At 41.3% G+C, this 18,719-nt stretch overlaps 1 protein-coding gene across 1 annotated transcript in view; it reads right to left on the bottom strand.

Moving 5' to 3' along the window:
- Window positions 1-6,206: 6,206 nt before the first annotated feature.
- SOS1 (SOS Ras/Rac guanine nucleotide exchange factor 1) overlaps window positions 6,207-18,719 on the bottom strand; it is a 43,023-nt gene continuing 30,510 nt past the window's right edge. Inside the window, exons 11-22 of the mRNA XM_056487456.1 lie at window positions 16,330-16,411; window positions 15,979-16,101; window positions 15,727-15,830; window positions 14,392-14,614; window positions 13,610-13,729; window positions 13,168-13,330; window positions 12,719-12,836; window positions 11,202-11,374; window positions 10,194-10,310; window positions 9,775-10,039; window positions 8,616-8,734; window positions 6,207-7,392 (exon numbers count right to left, since the gene is read on the bottom strand). Of these exons, the coding sequence (XP_056343431.1) occupies window positions 6,889-7,392; window positions 8,616-8,734; window positions 9,775-10,039; window positions 10,194-10,310; window positions 11,202-11,374; window positions 12,719-12,836; window positions 13,168-13,330; window positions 13,610-13,729; window positions 14,392-14,614; window positions 15,727-15,830; window positions 15,979-16,101; window positions 16,330-16,411 (2,111 nt within the window). The 3' untranslated portion in view covers window positions 6,207-6,888. The remainder of the gene's footprint in view (window positions 7,393-8,615; window positions 8,735-9,774; window positions 10,040-10,193; window positions 10,311-11,201; window positions 11,375-12,718; window positions 12,837-13,167; window positions 13,331-13,609; window positions 13,730-14,391; window positions 14,615-15,726; window positions 15,831-15,978; window positions 16,102-16,329; window positions 16,412-18,719) is intronic.

Genomic DNA, 18,719 nt, shown 5'->3' with positions numbered 1-18,719 from the left:
CCCAAGAAAGGCAGGCCACAGCCAAAGCACAGCAGTGCTTCCCCAGGCCCCCGAGGGTGGAGACAGACAGCAAGGCCCCAGGATCCCCCTGGCTAACACAGAGGGTGGAGGGTGGGGGAGAGGAGACTCACAACTGCCTTACAAATGCATCCTGCTCTTTCTAGCACAGGGCAGGGCCAGGCTTTGGGTTGCAGTGGAGCTCAACCAGCAGGTCCAATAAGCACAGGAACTTGCTAGCTTTCATCCCTACCTGACTGAACTTCCCTCAGTTTTGGAAAGCTCTGGCCAAACCCTAGTATCTTCTCCTCCCCCTCATCCCCCAAAACTGCTTGATTTGCCATACATCTTTGCTCTTCCAAACTCAAGGCAGGTCTTATTTGGGCTCACCCATGACAGCAAGGTTACTTTGCAGGCCTGGCATCCTGGCCAGCAGTCTAAAATTCCCTTCTTTCCTCTACTTTCCAAAAAAACCACCATCAAAGATGTATTCCAGGAGGCCAACTCGCATTACCCAGGTGGTTTGAGAAGGTTTAAGAAGCAACAGCTGAAGCACCTGAACACTGCACTGCCTAATCAGCAACATCCTTTCTTTTGGATTTCCATCTCTCCCCAAAATCCTATTTCACCTTCTATGTGAATGCTGTTTTCCTGCTGTAGGAATCACTGCTTCTGCTCTCAGAATCGCCCGTGTCTCCAGGCAGGTGAAGCAGGCAGGGCCCAGGGCCTGCCACAGGAGAGACTCTTCCCCACCTTATCCCCATTGTGGATCAATGCAGGCACTGGGAGTGCCAAACAGTGTCCTGGCTCCCCATCTGTAACACACCTGGAATACACTTTGCTAACTCTTTGGCCTGACACCCTCATGAGCCCCTCATGTGCAGCTTTGGAAAGGTTCTTCCAGCTAAAAATGGAGGCACTAGGGCAGGAAAGTCGATGGTGCACCATGTTCAGAGTCACAGCCCTCCTCCTTGTGCAAGGACAGATCAACGAGGCCACACACAGGCCACCCTCCTCACACCTGGACAGGACAAACCCTCAGGACCTCTGATCTCTGCAGAAGGCTGAGAGAAGCTCTGCTGTGATACCCATGTCACACACCAGCAGTGAGAGCACCACTGTGCCAGTGGTGTTACCAGTGCAGTACTGGTGAGCTCTGCTGACACCTGGAGCTGGGATGTTCTGAGGGCAGTTTCAAGAGCAATTGTGGTTTTATCACCTTGTTTTCACAAGCCTGGGACACTGGTCTGTCTAAAGGACAGCTTCACCTTAAGAAGTTGTGAACTGTCTCCATGGGGCTGACAGCAATGCCTTGGGAGGAGATACTGTGAGACTGGGGGCTTGGGACTCCCCGCATCAGCACAAGGGTGGCTGATTTTGGGGCCAAGGGAAGAGCACCCACCATGCTGCCATGGAATTTTAGACTGCATGGCTCTCCTGGCCATGGCAGCAGGACAGGGGAGCCCAGAGCAGGTGTCTGTGGATGCAGTGGCCAATACCTGCTGCAGATGGCAGGGCCCAGAGCTCTCCAATGTTGACTGACCTGCATCTACCACCTGCTTTTCCTCCTCTGCTGGAGGCAAAGGGGTGTGTGTGAAAAGGGCTATCCAGACAGACAAAACCTATCCTTTACTGCAATCAAAGTTTTCCCAACATTTTAAAAATGTGACTAAGCAAAACCCCAAAGATTAAAGTGTTTTAGCTGGTCCCTCTCCTATAGATTTTAATAAAACAAATATCCACTTCTCCTTACAAAAAGGAAAGAAGTACCATACTTTCCTCCCCTAGCTTTTGGAAATTACTCTGGGAAGATTTTTTTTAAATGTAAGGCTTTTAATGGCAAAAAACTCCCCTTCCATCTCCTTCCTTTTCTCTCACATCCTCATAAAATTAAAAATTCCCTGTCCCTTTCCAGTCAGGACTGCTTCATGCTGACCAGCCACTGAATCACAAAGACAGTTCCTACGACTTGGTAGCTTTTAGTCAGACTGTGCAGGGCCAGGATAGAAATTATCTGGTAGGAAGAGCCAGATACTTGTAACTGAAGCATGGGCAAAGCCTGTTTGTTCTGCACAGGAATCAGCCACAGACAGAACTGTTTGTTTGTCCATGGAACCAGAGCTGCATCACTAAGGACAGGTGTCCATTGTAATGCACTGATGCTGTCAAGGGCTCTGATTCTTGTGGTTTTGGTCTCATGTATGTAATGACACTTTTATCCTTCACGAAACAAACCTGCTTTTCATATTTGCCAGGCAGATACCAGGACAGAAACAGGACAAAGGAAAAAAACCTACCTGCTGACATCTCCTGGGTGAGGAAATTCTTCCAAAGTGGCAGACCCTTGCTTGTAAAATGCATGTGGATTTCAGCTTCTATTTTAGTGATGTAAGGCACTGTCAGAACTGATGGTTATTTCTTTCTGATCCTCTATGAGTTCTTACTTCCAGGCCTATACTTACCACTTGAGATGTCCTTGTACCTGCTCAGAATCTGCAAATGTAAATAATATGAATGAAGGATGCTCAGCACCACACACGCACAACCTGTTGCAGGATCCATTTCAAATCACATGTGTGCTCTAGATTATTTTTCTTCCTATGCCAAATAAACGTTGCCTTTAAATAACGGTGTTGTCTCTTGCACTGAATCAGCCAGAAGGTTGCATCCATTAAAAGAAGAAACGGGTTTCTCTGGTCCCTTTCTAAGGCAACATTACTTACATAATCCTGTATCCATACAAGTCCAGCCATGCAAGACTGTTCCCTACACGAGGTTCTAAGACTCTTATTCAGAGCTCAGCTGAGTCACTCCCTAGGCTTCCAGTCAAAATCCTGTTGTTGGTGCTATGACAGATCTTCATTTCCTAGACTCTTCTAGACCACACCTCTCCTTAGCTATACTCCCTGTTTAAGTCAGCCATCCTAGAGTCAAAACAAAAAAAGGCTTACACTGAAATAGATGCAACAAACCTATCCAAAGCAATTGCAGTAACACGTGCACTTGATCACCTACCTTTATTTACCTCCTTTTAAAAAATATTACAGATGTTCTGCACATTTGGTAGCTAAATTGTTGTGCATCTGGCAAAATAATTTTTATTTTTCCCTTTCAACTTCTCAGCCACTCAATACAGGATTTCACACTTGCTGGCTGGAAAGTAAGAAAAAAACCCATTACTTAGTTTCCCTCATAATACACTATTTTCCACTGAACACAAAAGGTAAATTTGCTCTCAGTGGACAGAAAAATGCATTTAAGGGTGGGTGTTTTTTTTTTTTTTTTAATAATGGAAAATAAGGAATGGAATTTACAAAATAAAAGCATTTTTGTTTTTACATCTGTACAAGGCCACAGATTTCTCTCCCAAAGAAAGACTTCACCTATGCATTGTCTGGTTTTAGAAATGGTAATTCAACAGTCTTTTCCATGAAACAAAATAATCTACTATGTTCAACACTGGTACCTCCAGGGATATCACTGGGAAAATCTAATTTAAAACATACACAAAAGACAAATAATTAAATATCCCACAATGTGACTCTAAAACTTGTAGGATCTCAATCCAATGTATTAATTAGCATGCTCTTCCTGAGAGAGACCTCTCCGTCCCTGATTTAAAACAGGCACGTTAGAGCAGAAGGTCAGCCTGCACTGGAAATGAGGATGGGGCACTCCAGTGTTTCAATGGTATCAACCTTTGAAGTTTGTTGCAGGGGCTGCTGAATGCCAGCACAATAAAGTGTCACCATGGAGTCACCAGGCAGCACAACAGTGACTTTCCACACAGCAGCTGAACAGAAGTGAATGCTCAGCACCTGCAAAATCACCACACAGTCTGGGTTGGAAAGGAACCTTCAAAGGCCATTTGTCCAACCCTCTGCCATGAACGGGGACATTTTCACCCAGAGCTCAGAGCTCTTCCAGCCTGACCTTGAATGCTGCCAGGGATGGGGCTTATTCCACCTCTGGGCTACCTATTCCAGGGGTTCCAGACACCCATTGTAAAATACTTCTTCCTTATACTTGGTCTAAATCCACCCTCCTTTAGTTTAAACCCACTGCTCTCTGTCCTATTGCAAGAGGCTCTGCCAAAAAGGTTGACCCCATCTCTTTCTTATAAATCTACGAAATTCTGTTACAGAACCCTGCCTGCAGAGTTTGCAGTGATTTTGGCTGACTTTTAGCCATATATCAGCTCTCTACAGTAATACAGCAACTCTCCAGGCCTCCACATGAGCACATTTCATTGTCCAGGTCACACACAGGCCAAATCAGGCTCATTTTACCAAGGAGACAGAGACCATAATTAAAATTATTTAATTTTCTATGTGAAAAGTACTGTCACTAATGCAAACATGATCCAAAGAAGAAGCCATTCCAGATCAGCAGTTATGAACACAGAGCTGCCATGACACAAATCAGTGGCTTAGCAGTTGTAGTCAACTCCTAAATGCTACAGGTTTGATTCTGACCCTGTCCTTTCTGTTTGCAGTTGAGTCAACACCATGATCTGTGCACTGTCACTGACCCCTGGGCTCCAAAGAATGTTTACTTTAGGTTCTTGCATGGTGACCATTGTCACCCATTGTCCAAGTATCTCACCAGGAAAGCACTTTTATCCTCAACCACAAACAGGGAACAGCATTCCCCTTTTCACAAAGGAAAGCAGAAACCTACTGACATTCAGGAAATCTGCTGATTAGCAGGAGCCATGTGAGGTCTCTTCTGACTGAAGCAACCTGACCACTGGGTGGCCTGCTCTGCCTTGGCTGCACCACAGTACAGATAAGCATGCTGAAGAACAAATACACATCAGAAACTCTCAATTTATGGAGTTTTCCTGGTAACCCACTGAGGAAGTAATAATTTAGGTAACACTGCCAACAGTATGTTCATCATGGTGTTTTTATCATAAGAACCCATAACCTAAACTGGACCTCCTGTGGCTTGAGTTTTTATAAAGCTCCCATAGCATTGTTCTCTGAAGCCAAGGTTTTGAGATCTTCACTTTGGTTTTTCTTTTCTGCCAGAAAAAATGAAATGTTTCAAAACAACATTGTAAAGACATCTAAGAAGGAATACTACTGACAATTTCAAGATCTGACTGTAGTGAAAACTGCCATTCCTGTTGATGAAATGCTTTCCAAATGCAACAACCACATTAAAGGATCAAAGGGTCCTGACCTTTAATGCTAAAAGCATTAAAAAAGGTCATTTCTGCCATCATTCAACTGACACCATCATTAAGAGACACAGCTTTCCAAGATCCTGAGATGTGCTCTTCTTCCAAAGAGGAAATGTGAGGGAATTGTACTTGCCCCATGAGCCACATGGACTGAAGATGAGACTTTATGGTTCACATACCTACTGCAGAGGACATTACAGAGCTCCTTTTCTTCAACAACAGTCATCCATTATTGTCCCAGTCTGGTCTGGAGTCAAACAGCAGCATGCAGGTTTATGGATAAACCATGTCAGAATACTTACAACATATCTGTTTTGTCATGTGTATTTAGGCCAGAGAAAGCCACTGTAAAGATTAATATAAGTTTGATTTTTTTCTAATATGTGTCATACAGGGCGTGGGAAACATTTCATAAGGTATAATAATTCACTTTGGGAGTAACCCAGCCTCTCAAATATTGCTGAATTACTATTTTGTAATATGCCAAAAACACCTCTTTAGACTCTTATTACTAAAATACATACACTGAACTAGGAAAAATATGTACCACAAGATGGGCTTTTATCCCCCTCAGTGCTTAACTGAAAAATTAAGTTGAACATTTGTCCATATAATAATTTAACGTATGTCAGCCAAACATATCTTTATTTCAATTAAATTAAAAACAATCTGCAAGTATATTTATGCAACATTCACTATATACACACGATTTATGCAACTGCAAGGCAATCCTATGTATGCTGATTAATCTATTGTTAGTAAAACATGACAATAGCTATGGAAGTTGACAAGTGACTGTTTTCATGGCATGACTGAAAAAGAATAGCTACTAGCCATGAAATGGATTATCAGTAAACCTTAAAAAGAACATGACATAACCTAGCAGAGATTAACAGTCTTCTAAATGTAGTATATTTGCTTCAGATGATAGTGCTGCCTTTAAAAAAAAATTCGCTGTCACCTCAATCATGTAAGACTTTCATCAGCTCTATCTAAAGAAAGCAATAATTAGACATTATGCTTCCTGGCAAAAATTTATTTTTGAACTGGCACCACAGTATTTCAGAAAATAATAATAAAGTACCTCTTTGGTGAAGCCTAGGTACCCCCTACTACTCATTGTAACAACTTGTAAACAGGACCGCAATACAGTGCTTTGCCTTAATTCTAGCTCGGTTAGGTACCACAGATCTTCCTCACAGTCCTTCTCATAATTTTAGGAAGGTATTTTAAAGCAGGGAGTAAGTAAAGCAAAGGAAAATTAAGGAGGATATAAAGTTCCCTGTTTGAGATTTAAAAAAAGTGCATAATGTTTTCATTCCAAAAACTGTGCCACTGTATGGAACTGATGGATACAAGACTGTTTTCCTTCCTGTACTAGACATGATTGATCATTACACAAACACAGTCTCTGCTCATTGGCCAAAGAAGTCTCTCCAGACTGTTTTCTGGTACAATCAGCTGTCCAATTACTTTAGAACAGTGTCCTGCATACTAAAACAAGGATAGCAAGTTAACCGGGTTTTCCACTAGAAAGTCTGTCTCTGCAATTCCATTTCTGTACACTACGATTCCAACGCGTTGGAGAGTTCTTAGTGTTTGGCATACACATCCCAACTCCTTGACACCACCAGGTTCAGTGCATCCATTGCCAGCAACAGACATAGCACCAGGAAAATGCGACTCCCAGCGCGAGGGACAGTTCAGGAGGAAGGGGCGTTCTCCAACAAGGGCGGCCCATCCCGATGCATCGACGGGTGCGTGTGCTCCCTTTTGTAAGTTTTTGGAGGAAGCTTTGGGATATGTTGAGAAGTGCTTTGTCGTGGAGGAACGGGTGGTCCAGCAACAGAAGGGAGGTCCACATCCTGCGGTATCAAAGGCGGCGAGGGCAGGTGCCTCCGTGCTACATGTGGAGAAGGTGTCTGGGGGGGAGGGGGTGTGAACGGAGAGGGGCTGCTGGGGAAAAAGGTGTTACCAAGTTCGCTTTTTCTCCCCAGGGGTGGAGGCTGGAGGTGTAGTGGTGAGCTAGAGAAAACATCTGGAGTTCGCACAGGCTCCCGTGGTGGTAACTCGGGAGGGTTTGCAGTGGTAACACAGGAGTCAGAGATGCAGGTCCGATCAGGCACCGAGTACCTTGGAGAATACACTTTAGAGGTTGGTTGCCTAGGAGGGATTGCTGGTGGGTTGTCCAGGTGTGCAGAAGTGATCTGAGGTACACAAACATTTCAGTCAGTAAGATTCCAGAGTGGCAGCAAAGCACAGGACCCCGCTGTGAAACAGAAGCCCCCTCCTGCACTGCAGATTGCTCTTAGCAGGGGTGCAGCAACACATGAGTGAATAGCCAAGGATGGAAGGAATGATGCACAGAGAGGGACAAGGGCAAGGCAAAGAATGGTCAAAGCAACAATTTCCATGCTAGTTCCAGGTCTGCTTGCTGGGAAGGTTGGGATATCTTCCACCACCTCCCCAGTAACAAGCACTTGGAGTGGGTTAACACACCAGATATTTCTTCAAGAAAATGAGAAAAATGAGAGGCCAATGATGTTGAACAGGGAACAAAATAAACTATGCTCAGAAGATGGTATTAAATAGTTAGAATTATGGAAGTAAACAGTTCCCAAGCTGCAGACCATAGTGAAAGGATAACTGATCTCCAACATCCTACCACGTACACAATGTTTTCAAGTCCATTTGGAAGGATTTCAGATACATTTTGGTGATGTGATAAATTCTGCTGACTGACAAAACAGTTGCCTGTAGTCTGAAAAGAATTCCTGAAGAGCCACTTATAAGGTCTCTTCAAAGACATATCTGCTCTGAAGTAATTTTGAGTGGGATTTTCAAAACTGAAGTCACAATTGAGCTTCCACTGAAATCTGGTGAAATTTGACACTGTCTGCAACAAAAGCTGGATCAGATCCCATTGCCAGACAAATGCAAAAGGAAAACGTAGCAATGGCTTAAGCAGGCAGGCAGACAGGATGGATAAGCAAGAAGGGAAAACAAGCACTTGAGCACCACAGCATCAAGGTCAAATATTCTGGTGAAACTTTCCAGAGGACTGAGTTGTGTACAGCACTTTCCATCATCACTGTTCATCAGTTCTTACTCTTATTCGTATATCCTAAAATGATAGTCTGAAACTATGATGGAAACATCTGCCTCAAGCCTCAAGTTCTCACAGGCAATGCAAGGGCCTGAGCACATCAGTAGCTGAGACATTTCTAACATTAAATTTAGGTCCAATTTCTTTTCATTTGTTTGAGATCAAGACATAGCAAGGCAGAGCTGTGAAGGCTTGAAATACATGGCTGCTTACTCTTCCACATACAATTCTTAAAAAACCTGCACTGTCTTTAAGCGTTGCTTTTCTATCATACCTGCCCCTCTTCTCCCAGAAAAACAAATCACCTTTTTCCTGCTTACTTACTTTTGATGGGGAGGATTCAGCTGGGGCAGATTCTGGTCTTCTTCGTGGAGGAACAGGAGGAGGAACAGGAGCATCATCTGAAGTTTTGGCAAAGTTTATGGATGACACAGAAGCAGATCCTAAGGGACATAAAAAAAAAATATTGATAATGATGAACTTTTGGCTCGATATTGCTGCCAACAGAGGTACCATAAATAATAAAGGAATTGCTCATAAAAAGCATAATGAATCAAGGAAGTGGCAAATAAAGACACTGAAATAAGTCTCCAACTTGCAGCTGCCAGATAAACTGCTTTTCTGAGCTGCAGGATCTCTGTGGCCATCAGCTCCTGAACTCTCTTAAGTAATCCGTGAGACCAAAACCACACCACAGACCTGATCTTATGTCACAACAGCACTAAAACAATGTCCTGAACCTGCAGTTGATGGACCAAACAACAAAGAAATTATTTCTTCTCCAGAGGTTTCCAAAGACCTGGTTTGGACACTCAGCAATGGCACTGCTCTGCTAAGGAACTTCTGCCTTTAGGAAATAATTTCACCTCCTTGTGGCAGCCAGCTGAACACAGGAATAACCTCTGAAAACACTCATATGTGAAAGGAGCCTATATCCATTATTAAATACTGAGGGCACACCATAAAATATGAGCTTCTTTGTATGTTGGGAAAAACAGATGAAAAGAGGTGTGGATAGGTCCTGATGGATTTAAAGCAAGCAAATACCGATTTTAATTTCTGCAGGAAAACCATTCATGCATACTGAAATCAGTTCTGAATTGCAGACAGCAGAATAAGGTACTCACAAATTATTCTTTTTTTATTCTCACTGTTTACCATCAGACAGTCACCAAACACATTCACACATATGGCAGCAAATCCCACAAGTTTGTTTGGGCATATATGGGCCCTAGTGATTACCTCTGCCTTCAGCTTTGACAGGTCCTCCAAAGACTTGTAACAGCCCCTATGTAACACACCTATCTCTGTTCAGTTTCCCCTTCACTATAACAACTTTTTAAAGAAAAAGGGAGTAAGAAATACAAGAAGTTTTTGATGCTGCCAGGAGACAAAAGCAATGATTTTTACAGAAGGCTACACCTGATTTCCTCTGCCCAACACCACAAAATGTGGCTGGCCCATGCTGCCTGTGAGCACCTACTTGTGTGGAAGGGGCTGGAGGGGTCCGAGTCGAAGACGCTGCAGGCGTCGGTGGTGCTGGAGGTGGCAGAGGCGGGGGGTGGGGTCAGCGGGGTGCGCGGCGAGTTGGGGGCCGAGGCCGTGGCCTCCGTCTCGCTCTCCGGGATGCGGCTGTAGCTGATCTTCCTGGGCTCCTGCTGCAGGGGTGTGGGATGCCTCATGGTACCTGGCCTTGGATTGGAGGGACGAACTCCTGGGGACTTGAGAGGGTAGCTGTACTTCTTGGGCTGAAACGACAGGAAATATCAACCCAAAAGGCCGTGGGATCACTTAAATGTAGCTTTGTAGTTATGAAGTCAGAGATCTGAAATTACTTCTGCCATCTAAGAAAGACAAATGTAAGCACTTTTTAAAAAAAAAATACAAAAATCGAATACTAACAAATCTTGGAGGAGGCTTGACATTCCGTGGCTCTATCTCCAGTGACTTGTTGAACAGATAATCTGTAAATTCTGTCTCCACGCTGTTTCCCATTGGATTCAGGTTTTCAAAAAATCTCTGCAATACAAGAAGGCAGACAACTTGTCAGCTAAGATGCTTCATAATACTGCTTGTTTCAACAGCACAAATGATCCTAACTGTTCAGGAGAAGAGAGAAAATGCCGGAGTCAGATGCAATGACAGACTTAAGCTATTAAATCTGTTTGTTGCCAGGCCTTTTCTGGACATTGCTACTGCTATGCTTGGCCTGAAAACCAGCTGTGTAAGTATCCTAAATACTTTCTGCAGGGCAAAATCAGACCAGGTTTGCTCAAATACTTTCAGAAGAAGCTGCAAACAATCCATCCTTACACTGATGTAGAAAAGACTGCTCGCACAATGCATTCTGTCAAAGCCTGAGGAGAACAAATTATAAAAAACCTGGCAGAAGCTCTTAGGTAACCTGTTCTATGACTCTCTGAAAGTACATAGCTCAAAAGATTGTAAGAAAAAAGGAAGAAAGGAAAACAACCAGAGAGGACATTGCTTAGACAACATCTCAGACCAAGGGAAACAAGCACCAGGAGAAAGAAATGAGTATCACCACCATCAACACATGATGTAAACACAGTGCTATCAGGTAAACATGGAACATGAAGGCAGTGTTACAGAGGAGGAAAAGACAACTGGGCTCACTGGACAAATAATTGCAATTGTGAATGAAGGACAATGAGAATCTGCCAGTTTCAGTTCCTGTCTAACACTGATCAATAACATCTACCAGTGTCCCAACAGCTGAGAAAAAAATAGAACAATCCCAAGAAACTGCAAGCATTGAGCTTTCTGCCCTTTCTTACAGTGAGATCCAAGAGAGGTTTTATGTCAGGTCTTCTGCTCACCTCTGATTCAGTCTGTCCTTATGGTCTGCCAGCTGACAGAACCACCACAGAAGGAAATCATGTCACTTACCCTGATGTCAAATTCTACTCTTAAACAATATGGCTGGTTCTGGTACTGCTGGATCTCCCCTGTTATCTCAGCTACCTTCCTTCTCTTGCTGAAGTTTATAAGGTCTTTCCCATGTCGCTTGAGAAATTCAGGATTGCCTTCTTCTGTTTTCAAAATGTTGGTTAAGTAAATCCCTAAATGGCACACAGAAGAGGTTTTCAACACAGAGTACAAAACAACAAGGAAGTCACAACTGGAATACAAAGAATTCTTAAAGGATTTAATTTGTGCACTGCAGTTATTTAGAAAACTCCTCTGTTAGGCACAGTAAGAGAATTGCACCTCACCTTCCAATAAAGGCAAGAATTAAAATATTTTAACATGCCTTTTCCAGAAAGATGCCTTTTTGCATCCAAGTCCCAAAGCCTGTGCATGTTTCTATGGTTTAGGAAGCTCACACAACTGAACACTAAAAGAGGACACTGAACAGGAGTGCTTTCTCTTAACTCCTCTTTTCCATTAGACAACCCAGCTAAATTCCAAAAATTATTTTCAGGTTTTATCCTGGCTTCATAATTGCATCAAATAATTTGGAAATTAGGAAGAGCAAAAAGTGCTCTCCACTCCACAGATCATGTGTCTGGAATTGTCATTATGACTTGACAGAAATAATTGAAGCTGTTCACATGTGATCCTGCTAACCTCTACTCATCTCTGAAGCAGGACAGAAGGTTTCTTAGTTGATCTTATCTTTCTTTGCAGAGCTCTGGAGTATATCTTTCCCCAATCTGTAAAAGGCCAAAAAAGCCATCAACACTATTTTCTTTCAGTTTTGGCCTGAAGCCTATGTTGGACAAGTGCACTGTCCAGACTTGGAACTGATCTGCAGCAAACACTTACTTCAGAACAGGAGTGACATGTGCTCAACATCACAATTTGCTAAATTTCAGCAATCTACTTCAAAGAAGAACTGTTAAATCTGATGAGGAAGAGGATGCTTGCTTTCCCAACTCTGTTTCTACAGAAATAAGACTTTTTAATAGAAATGAGGCTCTAGCTGTATTTCTTGGAACCCTTGATGAGGAAGAGAATGCTTGCTTTCCCAACTCTGTTTCTACAGAAATAAGACTTTTTAATAGAAATGAGGCTCTAGCTGTATTTCTTGGAACCCCTGACGAGGAAGAAGACCTTTCTTCCTTTCTTCCTCTCCCAGTCAATGGCAGTAGTATTTCTAAAGTGACCAACTTCCATTAAGTGTATTTCTGGTTGTAACCATTCAAACCACACTCAAAGTAAAAATCAGCAAATATGGAAATAGGATATTGCAGATACAGTTATTTTTACTGCAAATAGCATCTTCCATGAATAGTCACTTTAGGGGTTTTTTCACATATTTGTGCCTGGGCACCTGAAATTCCAACCAACCTGTCCTGCTAAAATTGACTTTTCTCTCTAGTATTCATACTGCTTAGTACCTTAGCTCAATACTTTCCAAATGTTAATGTGGGACACAGCTCATCCAAACCAAAGGTACTCACCAAAAAAAGGCACACAAGGAGGATTAATGGACCTGAGTTTTGCCAAGTATTTCTTATAATGGTCTTCACTCAGCTCATAAGCTTCTTCTAAGATCTTCTTCTGGCGACTTGGAATTTGCTAAAAAGAGAAATCAAGAAGGTTGTTTGGAAAGAGAAGATAAAGGCATGGCCCAGCAACAATACTGAGAGTCATGGTCCCCCACTGGTACTTGAACCAGGGACCAAGAGAACAGTGCCCCACCATCCTGAGATGCCTTTCTTAAGTGGAGATGGATTTCTTGCTTCTGAAATCAAGGAGAAAACCCTCCCTCCTGGTTGACTGATTTCTTGGAGGATTTACTTTCCTTGCTCCTTGGAGGCACCTGCCTACTGAAAAGACAGGCTTTCAGTGCAGCCAAGGTACCCTGCATGACACTGCCAGAGCAAAAGTGGAAAACATTTCACTGTACCTCAAATGTGTGATCCAACCTATAAACTGCTGCAGAGTTCATAGCACTGACAATCTCAAGGACACCATTAAAGTTGTTCAGCTCTTGAAAAACTTGCAGGATCTCAATTATCCGGCTCACTACAATTACTCTCTCCTCTAGGTTTTCTGTTTCTACAATGCATCTAAATAACAAGAACATTGGGGTTTGTATTAAAGCACTGATGAGGTTTCCAAAGTCAAATATTAAGTTGTAACACAAACAAATACGATTTTATCAAATTACTCGAGGGCTCTGAAAATGTCTTAGAGATTTGAAAATATTCTAATAAAAAGGTTGAGACCATTATGTTAAAATTCTCACAGGGACCAGTTTTAGCATCCAAACACCGAAACAGGAATTTTCCCAGAACAGAATTTTTCACAGTATACTATGTAGGTGCAGATTCAGGAGAACCACTTACTTTTCAAACCACAGAGTTAGATTAGTTGTATGCCTTATCATTTTGAGAAGGTTGGGAGAATTAATTTCTTTATCTTCCTTTGTCCACACACTTCCAACTAGTTCTGATGGCTGCACAGCTCTGGAAAAGCAGATGTTTTATCAAAAAGTGTAACTAAAAGCAGGAAGGAAGGTATTATTTTTCCAAACCACCTTGATTTTCACTGAATTTGGGATTCATATTTAGAAATAAATTCTTAAAGTATCCCTCCTACAATGTTAGGCTGCCCTCATGACTAAATTACTGGTATTTCTATGCTGCTTTTTCAGACTGCAGATATTTCTTAATCTACATGACTCTTAACCACCTCTGTTCATCTAAATGAGGAATGAAATCTCCATCTCATTCACTGTAACAAAATGTGAGCTTTCAATGCCTGAATAATTTCTTACAGACAACTGATGAGATCTGACATGGTCCTTAATTTGCTATACAAACCAGGATGTGAAGAAAACTGATTTAATAATTGTTTATACTTCTCAAAGGTTGATCTTCTCAGAAAGTATCAAGAGAAAGCTGGAGCACAAGACAATTAACAGCATGCAACAGTCACACACACTAGTACATTAACTTGGGGAGGATAAAACAAATATTGTATTTGAGTGCTTCCTTTGCAAAAATGGAAATTAATATACACCACTCTTGATTTCTGTGGGGCTTCACATCAGAGGCCCCCAGAAACAATTTCAGGCACAGAGAATATTTTGGCTTGTGCCATGTGTTTCTCAGTGGATGTAAGTTACCTGTAAAAATCTGACTCCAGTAGAGTGAGCTGCCGAGCGATTTCTATGGGATGTAAAGTGAGCAAGTCAAAAGTCTCTGTGTGGCCTGGTTTGCTTATGTGCCATTCAATTGCTGGAGGGGGGCTCTCAAAAGTGATGTTGTGGCTCGGCCCAATGGCTTGTGCCTGCTTTTTCCTGTTGATTATCTTTGTGATGGATTCAACCCACTTCTTCATGGCTTTGCCTGGCACACAGAGAAAATTACTATTTAGTTAATACTTTTTTTCCTAAGACATCAGTATAACTCAGGAATCTTTGGATTTAACCCCAAAACCTACTAAATTAATGCAATCATATATTCTTTAGAATTGGCATTCTCACACAAGAGTAGAAGTGTTCAAAGACAGAAAGAATTCCTCAACAGCCAATGCTGAGCACGACTTTGCCCAAGCCCAAATCAGAACACCCAAAATAGACACCTGCTCTGACTTCACTGTTTTCTTTCTTTTCTGGGTTTACAGTGAGTTTTTGGGAACAAACCTTGTTTTGCCCAAAATGCACTTCTGCATACACCTTGAACTTTAATAGTCTGGGCAAGAGCATGTGATTACCTCAGATAACCTAGAAAGTCAAAATAACAAACAGGGAGAAGCTTCTTCCTGTATGGTATTTACCATCAAAGTTGAGAATAAAACTGAAAGGCCAAATGCCTTCTTAGCTCTGCACCATAAGAATTTCATACACCAGACCATTGAAAATTTACCAGTAACACCCACTGAATTAACTGCCTCATTCTCCTCTCTTTTTAATGGCTAAATAACCGCTAAGCACTTCTCTGACACAGTCTTTTCCTCCAAATTGCTCCTGTGTCTGTCTTGGTTTTATTTAAAAGGAAACAGGAAAAATCTGTTCAATCCAACAGCAAGGTGTCCTACAGTTCTAATACGCACTGTGAAGTAGTTGGAAACTCTTGTTTCAAAGAAATAGTGGTTTCCACCATCCAACTCTTACAAAAATTACCTCTGTGTAAAGTTTAAAATGGCAATCAAAGCAATTGTTTCTGTCCTAATCATTACTTGGTTCTCATTATTTTTCATTATTTCAGTCCCTCTACAAAAAAAAATAATCATAATTTATGTAAATAACTGTCATTATTTTGAATAATAGTGGCAAAATATTTGAATAATATTTTGAATAATAGTAAGTGTGGGCTTAATGAAAGTTTATTTCATGCCCTTTATGAAGCATTTAATAAGCAGTCCATTCTGTTTTCCCTGAAACAAAATTTATCACATTCCATACCTTAGAAATGGCATGCTTTAGGATAAATATCAGCACTTAAGAAACTGTAAATACCTCTTACTGTTCCAATGAACTCCTCCAAACGCTTCAGAAGGTCAGCATCTCTTTCAAAGTCATAGAAATGGTGCTCTACCCAGTGTCGACATACATTTAATACTCTGCAAAAACAAATAAATAAACTCTCCACAGCTCAGTCCACCTTCCCTGCCAAAGCAGCTGCAAGAAAGGCCCCTGGCAGCACCAAGAGCCAGTGCAGCCAAAGGGTGGCACTTCAGGAGTTCAGGTGGCTCAGGATGCAGCACTCACCGTAGCTGCACAGGCTGAATGTACTCTTTCCTGAATCTTTTCAGCTCTGCACTGAGTGGTTGGTCTCCGTTCTCCATGGCAATACGGTCGGCTTCTGTTGGCTCAGGCTCTGGAATTTCAAATCTAGCACAGAAGATGGGTGTTAGCACTAGGCCTGTGTTACGCCTGTCCAGGGCACAAGCTTCTGGATATAAACTTGTACATTTTACTGGCAATCCTTCTGTTGAACAACGTTTTATAAGTTGTTCGAAGTGACCCAAAACCAACTGGAAAGCCAGAATCTTACACACTCCAAGTAAAAAGGAAAAAAAAATGCACTTCATAAGAACAGTATTTTTAACAGTGGCATACCTTTCTATTAGCAAACTCAGCAACTCTTGAGGTCTACAGAAGGATCTATATGTTGTGAGAAAAGTCCGAACAAAGTTGGGATCTAAGACAAAGAATAATTTTACACTTATGTCAGCAATTACCTGATTTTTTTTCCTTTACAAAAACTTCAATAATCCATTAAAATTAAGGATGTCACCCTATCAATTTACAGAGAAGATGATGTAAACCAAAACGGCTTTGGTAACAGTTCAAGAACTCCTAAAACAGCAATACAAAGCAGAACTGAAAAACAATTTTCATTCTGTTGAAGGTTCGCAACAATGACATTTTCCCACCCTTTCAATTGTTAAAACGCAGGATTCGTTTCAAATGACTTTAAAATTAAAGAATAGATTATTTTATTTATGAGTAAACAACTTTGGTTTTGACAGTGATTGGGATATGAGAACTCAAAAAACACATTCAAGTAATTGCAATGGGTAGAAATAGCCTCTTCCAGGGCAGAATATTTCCCTTAAACTGGCACAACTGATAACTAGTTATGGTGGAGGCAGCCTAGATATTTTTTCATCTGACAGCTATATTAAAGGTTATATTAATTTCACTTCATGAAAATCAACTGATTTCATTTAAATTGACTACTTACATATCAATTCATTTAAAATATGAAAATATGCCTTAAAAACAATCAAGTATTAGAAACAGAAAACCTAAGTGTCTCTCATAATTACAAAAGCAAACTCATTTGTTTTCAAATGTGAGGAAATGCAGTGACAGCTCACTGGCACTGCACAGAGCTGACTAGAACAAGGTTAACACTGTTATCACTGAACTGAATTCACAAGCAGATTGCAACAGCTTTGCACATTAAATCCATATCCAGACTTGAGAAACAAACCCCAGCTGGAAATTGTCCTAGCACAGAGTGCCTAAAGAGGAGCTCACAGCACCTGAAGCAAGAATTCCTGTAGGCTGTAACATGTAGGATAAAAAGACTGCATTATTTGACCTAATGCTCTATTGGATTTATTTCCTGGAATATGGATTTTTAAGAGCTGTTTTAAAATGCTCCTTTACTCTTTACCAGCATCTTGTCCATCTGAATGAACATTCTATCTTTCTTAGATCCCACTGAGTTGGTCATTTGGACAACAGTTTACTGCACAGTGATGTGCTGCACACCTTAACTGTGCCATGTAATACAGCATTTCCTTGCAAATTTTTTGCATGATAATTCTGATTTCTTAAACATGTCACATGTCTTTCATTACTCCATTTTTATAATCACAATCCCTCTCCCACCAGTCCTTGAAACTGTACAGTCCAAAATTATTTTCAAAGGCAGAACTCCAATACTCTTTCCCAAAGAAGGTCATTGCTCTGAGTCATAGATATTGTTATTAACAGGTAGGCTCAACATATAAATCCACAATACATATTGAATTTCAAATGAAGTATATCAGAAAATCAAATCTAACTCTGTTATCTTGTTAGCAATGACTGTGACTCAAAATAGTGTACAATATATGAGTAAGTGTTAAAAGAATACAGATACCACCAGTTAGCCAGGATGTCTGCTCATGTGATAATTCTCTCTTCAATGCAGCCAATTTGAAAGCTAAAAAAGAACAATAACTGTTCTACGAGGATTTATAAATAATCACTCTTGAATTCCTTAAGAAAGGAAACGGACACTATGATGACGCACAAGCACTCTTAACATATCAAAGCTTTAAAAATAGAAGAGTGCTGCCCTATAGATAAAAAAAAAATGCCATGACTTTAAAGTGTTGGTACCACCTAACCCAGCTGCTTTTAAACAAGAATCAGGCAAGAGGAGAGAATGAATGCAGAAACACATTAAAACAAGGAAAACCCACCAGAATATGCAAATAGGGTCAGAACCTGAACTTTCAATTGCAGAGCAACTTCTCTCATGTAAAAATACATGGAAAGTTGTTTTTGCAGAGGAGATTTCTCCCTGTTTTGTTACTCCACCACAGGATAGTTTGGACAGTCTGCCACACTTTGTGACCAGGTGGCCATCAGCGCTGTCTCCCTGTCTGAGCTGTTGCAGTGGCTGGATGCCTCCCACCCCTGGCAGAATTGTTTCCTTAGAGCTGTCCCTATTGCACAGCAAAGAAATTCTGGCTGATAAAATAATTTATCATTTGTCAAGGGGGTGAGGGTTGACAAATAAAAGGTCCGATACCCATATCTACAAATGAGGTGGACTGTATGGATCATCAAAAAATTGAGACCTGATTTGACTACAGCAACTGACTAAACTGCAACAAACTCGTATGACCTTTGCAAGCCTATCTGTAATTATTTCTTACACCACTTGACCTACAAAGATAAAAACCTAGAGAAAAGTCACAGCTTTATACTGTCTTTAGACTGTCAGA

Source organism: Oenanthe melanoleuca, chromosome 3 (assembly GCF_029582105.1).
Source record: "Oenanthe melanoleuca isolate GR-GAL-2019-014 chromosome 3, OMel1.0, whole genome shotgun sequence".
Taxonomy (NCBI): domain Eukaryota; kingdom Metazoa; phylum Chordata; class Aves; order Passeriformes; family Muscicapidae; genus Oenanthe; species Oenanthe melanoleuca.
The sequence above is the reverse complement of the archived record's forward strand: the minus strand, read 5'-3'. Positions and strand labels throughout refer to the sequence as shown.